The 12,713-nt window shown below is 46.3% G+C and overlaps 1 protein-coding gene across 15 annotated transcripts in view; it reads right to left on the bottom strand.

Moving 5' to 3' along the window:
• LOC144178169 (bromodomain adjacent to zinc finger domain protein 2B-like) overlaps window positions 1–12,713 on the bottom strand; it is a 121,264-nt gene that overhangs the window by 29,012 nt on the left and 79,539 nt on the right. For all 15 annotated transcript variants that reach the window (XM_077705771.1, XM_077705770.1, XM_077705774.1 and 12 more), the window contains one exon: window positions 7,595–7,946. In XM_077705771.1, the coding sequence (XP_077561897.1) occupies window positions 7,595–7,946 (352 nt within the window). The remainder of the gene's footprint in view (window positions 1–7,594; window positions 7,947–12,713) is intronic.

The following is a 12,713-nucleotide window of genomic DNA, read 5'->3' as shown; positions in this document are numbered from 1 at the left end:
GTGACATATGCAACCCAAATATGTGGTTTCCCAAAAATCAATTCTTTCGCAGAGGCCACATCCCCCCTTAACTCTTTCGCGACCGCACCATAGGCCATCGTTCACCTGTGAACGATGATTTTGAAGCCTTTTGCAAAAACTAAAAACGGTGCTATCTGGACAACTGACACTGTCTGGCATATTCATTGTAAACCTCTTTTTCAGTTTCGTTGCCATTTGTTTACATTTCGCGTGGGCTGACAGCGTCGCGAGTGAAATTTGAACCTAAGGTAGCGGCGGGTTGGGTGAAAACGGTGTCCTGTTTCACAGCGCCACTTTGGCCACTGCTGCTCCTGATTTTTTTTTTTTTTTACCCTAGCAACAGTGATGTCTCCAGCAACGATGTGGATTCTTCAGATTTTAGTACTGATGAAAACTCTCCCATTCAACAGCCTCAGACTTCAACAGGTGCTGCCAGGGAAGGTTCATTTTTGACTTCGCGCTGTATTTATAAACAAAACACACCTAATATCTGATGACTGCGGCATTACTTTCATGTGTAGGGTCTGGATGACGTGCAGTGGGGATATTTTGCCAAATGCACCGCGCCGTATTGCGTTATCACCTTTAAGATAGTCTGGCGCTTGTGTAAAATTAGCTTGTGTAAACGCGCGCTGCTTCTCAAGAGCGCTATTTTTTTTTCGTGTCTTTTACTGCTGCAGCGATAAGGATTTTGTGTCAGAACACGAACAAGCATGCTTGGACGCATATTTCAGAGAGACCGACTGACTCTCAAGTGGCTTCCCGGACTGGCACAGCCACCAGGGCTGTTAGGTTGGTGGGCCCGCAAAAATCCAGAACTTGGTGTACAGCATTGATGTACATATTGAATCATACCTTTTTTAGGCTCAATAAGATCACCCATTTCTGTTTTGTGTATACTTTCTTGTGCATTTTATTTTGTTTCGTTGACCAATAAATACTCAATCACCTTTCCCAAAACTACTGTTATGTGTTTGAAAGAGAAATCTGTAAGCTACAATCGCATGCATAGCAATGCTAAGTGTGTCCCGTAGCTCAAGAGAGGGGAAAAAAAAAAAAAAGTTTCCTGGAAGCACTCAAAACCGGCCGTTTCTCCGAGGTTGCGAAAGAATTAACCCCCAGCAGTACATCTTGTTCCTGTTGCCGCTTCCTGCCAGGGTTATTACTTACAGAAGCTCGGGCATTCACTTTCGTAAGTTATTGACTTTGCTAAATGCACACCAATGCTTTTTCAAAACGAAATTGTAAGCACGATGGCTGATTCAAGTGTGGGGGAAGCAGCCTGTCTCGCAATGTATACAAGCTGTAGTTTTAGATCAGCTCACGGGAAGTTTTGATTTACATTTCATTCACGTGCTCAACCACATAAGAAGTGTTTATTTCAGGAAAATGTTTATATATGCTTCTCTGATGTGCTTTCCCCATTCACAACGTTTGTGACGTCCCAAATCGTAGCACCCAAAAGCATACGGGCCATCGACGCCAGTTTTCATGTTTCTGACATTTTCTGCCTTGTTAACCCTTCGAGGGTCGAGTTTTTTTTAAAACAACTTCCCCACATGGTCAAATTACTTTATTGCGGATTTGAATGTACAAAATGTCTAAAGTCTGGAATAAATTGTAAGAAAAATCAGAAACAGTATTTTGGCGTCAGCATCACTGAGAACTGCACAAATGTTCAATAGTATTTCAGAGTGTAGTATCCTTTGAAACAGTGCCGTATCGCAGTCGGCACACACGACATCTCCTTTGTGTGACTGCCTGGGACAGAGGTCTGAGGCACCCTCTCAGGAAGTGGCGCGCCGTCCATTGCAGCAGGTTGTCTGTGGTTCATTTTCCGCGCCTTGATCCTTAGATCTGGGTCTTGTACTGTTCCAATATTTTGGTCGCGGCTCTCTTTCTAAGCACAGCAGGCTTGGCGGGGTGCCAGTTCTCTCGGGGTAGAGAATAAGTGCGTTCAGCAGTGACAAGTCGAGCACGTGAAAGAAGAACTTCTTGTTCCACTTCGAGTTTTCCTGATGCTTTCACTGAAGCTCAGCTGCATGTCTATACTGTCGAGAAGTCCCATTTTCTTCGTGTATTCAAGCACACATTACAGGCCTTTTCTTTTTTTCTCTCTGGTTACTCTGTCCCCCTTATCAGAATCTTGCATCTGGAGCATCTTTATATAAGCTTGTTCAACCATTTCAAGGCAAACAGAGTGCTTGTGTGAAAGCTTTCTATTCTTCATCTTCTTTTTGAAAGAGAGCAGGCCTTTCCTGTTGATTCCCACAGTTGCGCATGCATTTGATCTGTGGCTCTGCAGAAATTCAAAGAGCATTGGGCTCGAGTACCAACTGTCCACAAGCAGAGAGCAACGTTTTCCAAGAAAGTCTGCCAGAGGGTCAGCAACAACAGAGCCCGCATAACCAAGCTCTTTTGTTTTGGCCAGGCCAACAGCAGCTCCCGTATCAACTAGAAACCTCAGTACATACCCGGTTTACAGGTTATACATCATGAACATCTTCACTCCAAACCAGTGTCTTTTAGATGGTATGCACACTCTAGACCCCTTATAGTGCGGCACCAGATATAATGCAGGTTTTCCTGGCCACTGGTACGCCTACCATAGAACTCAATGCATAAGCACGCCACTTTTAATGCGGTTGCCTGAAGCCCAATACTGTTTACAGTGAGGTTTTTCGGCCTGTCCGCTCATCCACCAGTGCAGCTGGGGCCAGGGTCGCAAAAAGGAAAGAAAGATGGATTCAGCCATTTGACCCAGCCCAGATCAGAAAATGGCCTTTCAAAATCAGTTTTGTTTTCATTTTTTGCAACGGAAACGTGATTTTTGACATGCTTTTGAATCACCTGGGTGTGGAAAAGGGGCGTGGTCATTGCGCATCACTGCTACCAACGAAGAATGCGTGCCACTCGTAATTACTCTGCACCAGCGTTTCTTTTTTCCTATCAGGGCGTGAATGGTGAACCAGCAAACGATTTTCAATCCTTAGGTTAGCACTCTCACAGTAATATTCTCAGAAATCGGCTGAAAATGTCAAGCAGTGCCTGGACGCAAAGCTACTTTATGATTTTAGGCAGCTTTATTGCCTCTGCGCACGTTGTTCTAAGTTCTGTGGTAGTTCTACTTACCCCAGGACCATTCGCGCACAGTTTACAACAGTTTCGGTTTCGTTTCTGAATCGCGAAATTCATATTTAGTGCTACTAAGCAGTTACCCAACTTCAAGGCTACCTGCCATGGCGCCTGGAGCGTCCGCGACTGATCCTCGAACAAAGCACGCCGCTCCTGGTTTCCCCCCACCCTAACCCGATTTCTGCAAAAAGAACTTCAGATGCAAGTCAAAAGATCACACCCAGTCGCCAGATATCTGTTCTGCCGAGGACAGCGCTTCAAACCGGCCTTACACTGCCAACTGTTCACCTTTCAGTTTCGTTTCCACGCGAGGGTATATCCGGGTGTCTAATGTTGCTGCTTAGTTGAACTGTCTATTCGGACGGAGTCTCCGATAAGTTTTTGTACTGTTTCATTTGAAAACTGTTAGGTAGCGCTGCAATAGAGGAGGCTCGTTGTGTTGATCTTTTTCATCGTGCAACTGCTACTCGGCCAAAGATCGCAGGGCACGATTCTAGCGCATCATACCTCATTTTTGCGATCAAGGCTACAATTGCGAGTAAGAAGGTGATAATAAAGCTCAGCTTTATGTTTTGTGAGATAACTGACTGTGAACGTCAAGAAGCATCAACCACGGCGTTCCGTTTTCAACTTCGTGCATGTTTTTTTTTCGCATCACGTGCTAGTCCCAAATATTGTGCTCGCTGTAAATGCAAGGTCAGTCATTTCACAAGATGTTTTTACATTATTTGGGGGCAAATTAGCGCCTCTGGTAATGTGAAACCGCCAGATTTATTCCATGGAACCACCCGAAATTGCACATTTTGAATTGAAGGTTGGGCTTCACCGCATTACACGAGCACCCTGCGTGCTAACATTTTTTTTTATATCTGACAAACTGTTCCGCGCAAGTCGACATTTTTTCTAGGGCGGGTTTTCGAAATGTTTTTCTACAAAATGTATATTCTAATTTTTTACTACCGGTGGTTTCATATACATAACTCCTTTTCATCATTTTTTCGACTTGACAAAAATTTTGATTTTGATATTTTTTTTCACAACTATGATATATAAAAACATTTAAAAACTGGTGTTATCGGAAAGGCCACTAAATATTCTGCATTTTGTGTGCCTGTAATTAGTGCCTAACCAATTTTTTTAGCAGGAAAAAAATGTTTTCTTGGACCCCTAAAAATTGGTCAATTCTCCGGCGGTAGCGAAATAATAAACTTAGGCGCACACAGTAAATTGAAGGAAAAAAAAATGGCAAAGCACCCTTTACTTTGCATGTTGAGTTTGCACTCACGTGATAACCACAACTGCCCTCTGCCCTTGCTTTCAACACACCTGTAAAAATAACAAACCGCCCTCCTCTTCCCGCACCCCCTCCCTCACCCACCCGTGCGGTAAGTTGTTGCATTACTACAACCTTGCACAGATAAGCAACCACCCTTGTTCTTTTCGAACATCTGGAGACAGCCAGTCCAGCCGCGACACTGAAAGTTTCCACTACCCGTGCGTTGTGTTGATAAGCAACCTCCTAGGCTTCACGCAAGGTAAGAATAAAAAGAAAGGAAAAAAAAAAAAAAAAAAACGCACACACACATGCACACGGCTTGCATTTGTTCCTATCCTAAAAAACGCACACACACATGCACACGGCTTGCATTTGTTCCTATCCTGTCGTCTTGCCAGCATAAGTCTTCCCTCTCTGTGGCATCTATTCTTCTAGATGCTAAGAGACGCAGATCTCTCAAAACAAACACAAAGTATTGTAAGTTAAAAGCCGGGCTCACGTTTTGTAAGAACATGCAGCAGCATCTGATGCGGGGAAAAAAATACGAAATCAAGATCGTACCTCTGTTTTCGAGTGGCATTCGTTTGAGTGATGATAAAGAATGATTGAAAGGAAGCTTGCGATATGGTTTTATTCGCACGTTTTGTTTATATTGTGGTACCGCTTATTGTGCAGATTTTCGCAGCTCCTGCGACATATGCTATAAGGGGTCTACACTGTACTGCCGGAATGAAAGGCGGCCTGGCCTCTCCAAGGTATACGAGATGAATATTGGTGTGGAAGGAAAAGTTTTGAAAAGTTTTCTTGAATGCCCTCCCCGACCGGTCTGACGTCCCTTAGGCGATCACATTTCTCCCGCTATCGAACTGAAGTGCAGGACGCGCAGCAGAAGAACAAAGCGATTCATGGGAAAAATCTCCCCAAAAAAACGAGGTCACCAGGATCGGGTCCGTCGACCAACAGTCCTTGCAGGGTGTTCTTCCGCACCAGGCACATAAGCAGCAGTGTTGCCGCGAAGCAGTGAAGCTTTTGCAGATCCACATCCATTCAGGCTCTGAGCCGCGATGCGCCAGAGTAAAATGCACCTGCTTTTTCACTCCCGTACTTAGTCGAACACGGATATATCGAACACGGGTATATCGAATTATTGTCTATATCGAACTCGTAAATTATCCCCTTGAAAATTCTGTGTAAAAGTATAGGAATTCGTACGTTTATATCGAACCGTATTTTTTCCGACATAGGGTATATCGAACGCCGCGTGAGCTGGAAGGTGCTCTTCGGCGGTCGCTGCACCCCCGATTGAGGTTGGGGGGGATGTGCAGGAATGCGCGGGCATGGCGAAGACTGGCTTGCGGAACTAATCCCGCCTACGGAACGAATTTGCGCTTGCCCAGTCGGGCCCCGCTACCGGCCACCATAGCGTTAGCGGACGGAGCCCGGTATGCTAAATCTCTCTAGGCACACAAGCCCGAACGCTCGGAAAATGTTACAGTGCGAGGTAGGGATGCCCCGACTGCGCACGTCCTTTTTTTTTGCGGCTGCGTACGTTCCTCGGCTTGCCGAAAAAGAGTTTTTTTTTCTCTCTCTCTCTGGGTCTGTCTTCCCCCGATGTCGTCTCGGGAAAGGGAAGAGGGAACGAAGGCGCTGGCGGCTTCCTCCTTCTTTTGCATTTTGCTGCTGTTGCTGCTGTTTGGCGAGTTGTCCCGCACCTTTCAGAGATCACTGTTTCTCTCGGAGGTGACCATCGCGAGCGCTTTGTTGGAGTCCGTTCAGAGAGCCTTGGAATTGTTACCTTCAAAGTTCTTGTGGTACGTGTGCGCTGTTCTTCTTTTGCGTGCGTGTTGTGCATGGTGTGCGAAGGCGCAGCGTACTGCTGGAATTTCCTAGTTGTGCAGCCTCGAGAAGATCGAGACCAGCGTCTTTAATTTCATTTCCTGGACGAAGAAGCAGGCTAAGATCAGCGATTTTTTTTCACGGAAACAAACCGTCCTGTTGCGTCGTGAGTGCGGAATTAGTTGTCATTCTTAAATGCGACGATCGGTAAGTGATCGTCCGCCATAGGTGAGGTCTCAGAGCCCATATTTTTTATATCGAATTTTTCATATATCGAACTAATTCGCGATCCCCTTGGAGTTCGATATATCCGTGTTCGACTGTATTAGTTTCCGTGACAATGAGCCACAAAAGTTCTCCTTTGAGAAACAGTTTGAAATAATCCAATTCGCTCGCTTCTAGCAGGAGCAGAGAGGCTGCAACCTGCCCCGATTGCGAGTCCTCAAAGGTGAAAAGAGATGGCAAAAAATCCTGCGTCCCACTGGGCATCGTCGCATCTTGCCTGCTTTGAGGATGTTGCATCTTGCCTGCTTTGAGGATGTTGCGGCTGCACTGAGGTTGGAGGTCGAACTGGTTGAATGCAATTCATCGTCCGAAGATGAGCTGTCCTCTTCCAACGAAAAACCGTCTCCCAATTCAGACTCGGTGAATGGAGCAAAATTTGAGTCGAAAGAGTCATCGCTGTCGGTGTCGAAAGAACGGGCAGTTCATTCTGCCATATCACCGCTTTGGCTGTGCATCCGAAGAACTTGAAGGCAACTCAGTAAACGAGAATACCTCGTGAGCGTTGGTTATAAACAAGCTAAGGGCAGCATCATTATAGATATAAATCAACTTCCGCCGCCCCTGCAAGGGAGTGCCAATCAAGCTGTCGTGATCACGCGCCGAAACTGGAACCACGAAAGGGTGTTGACACAGACCGCATGACGCGCTGAAGCTAGAGAGTTCTGTTTATCTCTGCAAGAAGGTAGCACAATCAAATTTCAAACGCTTCTTGTAAGTCCTAGGAAGTGGCAGCACCTCCCAGAGAGCATGCATCATCATTATGGTGCGAAATTGTACGGCAAAGACCTCCCGGGACGAAAAAACGCCGCCGTACATGTACGGCAAAAACCCTCGAAGGGTTATACAACTGCTAGTTGCGAGAATAATGTCTCTGAGCTCTCGGCACCGTAATCTACTGATACAGGCCAAATTGTTTCCACCCTTTAGTGTCCCTTTAAGCGTTCTGTAGCTCAAAAGCACAAGCCCTCTGGGCCTCCTCATTAGCATGCGAGTTGGCGTTTGTCTTCTGCAATCGCTTCTTGTGCAGAAGACGCGACCAACCTCTTCTTCCTCGGCATTGTCGGCCTCTTGGGGGTCGTCACTCTCGTTGCCGCTGTCATTGGCGGCGTCCTCGTTGTCCTCCTCCTCGTCGCGGCCGCTCTTGCTGGCCTTGTCGCCAGCCTCACTGGCCGTCTCACCCTTGGTGCTGCTTTCCTCAGGGTCCTTGTGCGATGAGGAGGGCGTCGAGGCCCCCCCCACGTGGTTGGCCTGGCAGGCCTCGCCCGCAGCTGCCCCGCCGCCGCCCGCTGCCGCATTGTTGTTGCCACTGCTGCTCGCCGCAGCCGCCGCATTGTTCTCCAGTTCTTGCTTCAGGATGGCCTTGCGCTGCCTGCTTTGCTGCGTGCTCCGAAGCCTGTAAGCCGGGGATCGACAGATGTTGCATTAATCAGGGCAGAAACACAAAGCGATGTGTTCATTAACACAACAAGGTGGAGTTTATGCAAACGATGCACGCCCGTATACACATGTATGCACGCTTCAGTGCTCCGACAAACACGTTTTTTGCTACGATAGTGTCTTCCTCACAGTGTACATGAGTTGGTAGCAAGTGCCTGCCCTGTATTTTTCTTTCCTGTGTCTATTTTTCATGATAAATAGAATAACCTAGAATAACCACATCTAGAATAACCAACAAAAACTTATTTATTACATGCAGTAAAGCCCGCTTATATCGAACAGCGGGAGGATTGTAAAATAGTTCGATATAGCGAAAATTCGATATAGAAAGTGAAGCAAAAAAAAAAAAATTCTTGCCGACGGAGTCACGAGCTAACGCTGACCTCTAACCGCCTTGCAGTTCCCTATTCATACGACACTTTCTCCCTCTCGGGAACACCAGCACACTTCCACGCCCCCCCCCCCCCCCTTCCCCATTACCCCTCGCCTTCACATACGGATGCACGCGGATGTGATTCTGCGTGGATCCACTACGTCCTAAATGTTTCATGAAGGAAATTTTGAGCAATAGTCAGCATTACTTAAGTATCCAAAATGACAGAGGAATTATCATTGTAAGCAACTTTGCAATTTTTTGCCAATATATTATGTCGTAGCCTGAAACCATGCTTCAGTTTGAACATCACGGCTGATGTCAACCAAGCGAGTACAATTACTGTCCGTTTCATGCTGAAACATGGTATTCCGTAGAATTTATGTACGCGGGGCCATGCCATTACACGTTTTCTTGGTGCCCTGCGGGCAACAAAATGCTGTCTCGTTTCGAGCATCCACCAAAGCCTGAAGGTAATGTGCAACTAATTCCCTGTGTTAGTGCTCCCTGTTTTCTGGTGGACCAAGAAGCTTCCCAGCATGATTTCTATTACCCGATTCGCCAACTAAAGCTACAAAATTCCTATGCATCCTGTGCAGTCCCGCCCATGCTGTTTTATCATTTAGCTTTAAAACCGGCAGTGTGTACTCGGCTGAACAATGGCAGCGCACGCGTCTGCTAAAAAGTACGTCCTTTCATTATTAACATTTAAAACCAGAATGGTAGGAGCTCAATATAATTCTTTCCTCAGACTTCACAACAAAATTCCAGACGCATCAAGATTTTGCTCAACTTGCACAGAACATGCCTAACCGCAAGAGTATGGTCAGACAACTTTATTTTTTCTTGCTAAATTTAAAGTTACTTTGCAGCGACCTGCTCTACCTTATCCAGGAGTGGTACCTACACATATGGCCACCTCAGAAAAGTTACTGGATAGTACACGCCTTCAGGCAGACTAAGGACATTTATGCACGAAGCATTGAAAACTTGACAGAGAATAATGCAACCATTTCAGAACACCAAGGCGGAGCTCATTACAGCAGACTCAATATTTGGGCTGTGCCGAAATGTTAACCAGATTGACGTTGTTACAAAGCACCAGCTTCTCATGTCCGCCCGAAGGCCTGGTAGAAGCTACGAGATGAACTGCGTTACAGACTCGAAACAGAAGCAGAAAATTTAACTGGCATGGCTTGACAAATGCCGATAGCTGAATTATTCCGCTTTGAGTGAGTGCTTATCCTGCCATGTTCGCTTTTTTTTCGCCGTCAACAGCGCAGTTCTGGTGCGTGATGTCTGTGTGTTTAGGGTTGGTATTTGCTGGACATATTGGTAGTGGTATAACGCTTCTTGTATGCATAATTCATAGCCTGTTGTTTTTTTTTTTTGGGGGGGGGCACTGACACAAAATTTTGAAGGCGAGATAACTTCGGAGATAGATTGGTAAGAACACATATACATCATCTGCAAAATATCAGCGGCGAATACAGCCTAGAACATATTTAAAATCAATTTTGAAGTATGCGAAACGCAACCGAGCAGCCAGCAGAGGACCACGCGCAATTGTAAATAAACAACATCCAAACACGTCACGAGTTTGTGTTTGCCGCTTCCGCACTACCGGCGTTTCTTGCCGGCTCGCCCGGCTCGCCGGAGGGCGGAGCTTCTGCTCTCGAGAACGAACGACCCGATCGTTGGCGGCGGAGGCGCCGTGATTTCGTCAGCTAATCGGGCAGCTGGCCGCGACCAAAGTTCTACAGCGATTCCAGGCACTCTGTTTCTATTACTGTTTATTACAATTGGATGCGAAAACGCGCCGGAGGCACGAAAAGCGCACTGAGCTAGCCGCACGGTCGCTGTGCAGGCGGCGGCCACGGCCGCGAAGTGCCCAGGCCGGTGCAGGTAGCTCGAGTGATAGCTTGTTACCGCTGCACGAAATTGTCCCCAAGTCCCGACCATGGTGGCTTACATGAGAAAGGAGTTATGATGCGACGGCGGGTTGCATTAAAAATTGTCATCTGCACCGCTTACGAGAGCGGCACTCGAATATCCGCCGCAGTGCTGAGCCGAACACATCTGTAGGCGGACCTGTAGGCAGACTGGCCGGCTGCTCCCAGCGCGAGTCTTTCCACCCACCGTCTCGAGCGTCGCGCGTCGTTCTTTAGCCGCGGTAGCATTTGCACTCGCAGCGCCTGTGTCACATCCACGGTCGCTTTTTAATAATTAAACGCCTCACGAGATCAGTACGTGGGGGCATTCGCAGAAACTGCCGTCGATGCGGATTCGACAGTGCTACGGCGGCTCTGCTCTGTGATATCCCTCCGACGGTCACGTGGTCAGCTTTGTTCACACAAAATCCATCGTTTCGTGGCACTCACTGAAACCGAAACTGCGACTGACCGCATTGAAAATGCCTCTAATTAAACAACCGTCGCACGCTGAAGCAAATGAAGTTTCTACAGGTTATAAGTAGGTCACTAGCTACTTATCGCAACAAAAAAAAACAAGATGCAAAATTTTTGTGTCAGTGCCCCTTTAAGATAAGACCTGCGCTACACATAACGTAAGTGCGTAGACTGCACAGAATGAGCTCCATTGGCCTTACACTGGAAGCGGGCGTAGAATGCTTGTAAGCAAAACATTTTCCACTGCATTTTGGACAACAGCAATTAAATAAAGAAAAGTCTCGTTCTTACGGCCTACGCCATTTTATTGCAGATGTCACACTCATCATACTACGCACGTTGAAATAAAGCAACTAATAACATGAAACTATGGTCATTTAATGCAATGCCTACACAAGGTGCCCGTGCGTGCAATATACGTCCCGTATCACAGCCGCGGCTTTGCACCACGCGGCCTGCACATTTTTTCCCAGTGTACAACTTCATCTGGCACTAAATACCATCATAATCGACACCTATATCATGACAGATATATCTTAAATGGGCCATATAAAGACAAAATACAACCTTGTTCAATTTGAAAGAACTAGCATTTGGTAACTCACTCAGCTTCATTCCAGTCACAGAAGACTCTTTTCAACCGAAGCAATGCAACAAATATCAAAAATTTCCAAATTTCACGCTGCACTGACGTAATATGTAGCTTAGGTAATATGTGATGTAGTTTAGGCCAGCACTAAAACGTAGTTCTCAGTGTGTTAACTGCAACAATTGCGCGATCATGTTTTTTGGCGGTGGCCAGGGTTGTCGGGCGCCAATTGTACAAACAAGCTCCTGTGATGTCATATAGAAACCGCCGGAAAGTGCGTGGGGAGTCGCCACTGCTTCGTATGTTTCGTGATTCAAAAAGAATCACATTGCTGTAGCCACTCTAGCGCATAGAGAACAAAAGAAAACTGCCAGTTTTTTGGGGAATTGTCCTTCAAAGATGAGTTTTGTGGTATACATCACCATTGTAGCGTTTGAGCGGAGCCAGACGCTACAAAGAAGAAAGAGCTCCAGAGAAGATGAAATTATGACGTCGAGGCTAAGAGACTAGAGGTCCGAGTTGTATTCCCAGGCTTGTAAATCTGAAAATATTTGCACTGCGCAGCTCATCATTTGCTTGTAGGCTCATGTGGTCATAAAACTTAAGGAAACGGAAATTTTTTTTTCGCTCATAACATTTTAATTTGCCGGATGTCTTCAATTCTTGGCCTAATAATTAAATCAGTAATTACTTGCCCTACCAAATCTATTTTTCGTTTATGGGCTCAGGAGAGCCGTAGAATTTTGTAGAACACAGCAAAAACATTTTTGCGCTTAATAAAAAAAAAAAAAAAGTCCGGATTGGAAGGGTTAATATTTCGGTTATTCCTTTGAAGTTTGCGATAAGATTAGTATCATTGCTATCGGGGCAATGCAGTCTGTGTAATGAACCAAACATGTATTTTGTCTTCATAGCCTTTAACTCTTCTACTCCGGCGCCACAGGCAATCGGAAGCCGGCTTCCGATGATTTCAAATCTCCCGCAAAATCTAAAACCCGCGCTCCACAGACAACTATTGCCATCTGGTGTGTTCATTGGCAACTTCTCTTTCAGTTTTGGTTTCGTTTGTTTATGTGTCGCGTGTGGTGGCAGTGTAGCAACAGAAATTTGAACCGAAGATAGAGGGGAAATTGGAGAGGAAAATGGCGTCAGGTTCGCGCCGCGCTCCGCACAGTCGGACTGCTGTAGCAAGCACTTCGGCAGCTCCTGCTGTCGATTTTTCTGATTCCAGCAGCAGTGATGGGTCAAGCTACGAATTGGGATATTCAGATGTCAGTTTGGACAACGAAGCTCCGGTTCAGATGCCTCGCACTTCAACAAGCGCTGGCAGATAATTTCGTTGCGACTCCGTGC

This window comes from Haemaphysalis longicornis, unplaced genomic scaffold (assembly GCF_048455015.1).
Source record: "Haemaphysalis longicornis isolate Haplotype H1 unplaced genomic scaffold, Haemaphysalis longicornis Haplotype H1 scaffold_4, whole genome shotgun sequence".
Classification (NCBI taxonomy): Eukaryota; Metazoa; Arthropoda; class Arachnida; order Ixodida; family Ixodidae; genus Haemaphysalis; species Haemaphysalis longicornis.
The sequence above is the reverse complement of the archived record's forward strand: the minus strand, read 5'-3'. Positions and strand labels throughout refer to the sequence as shown.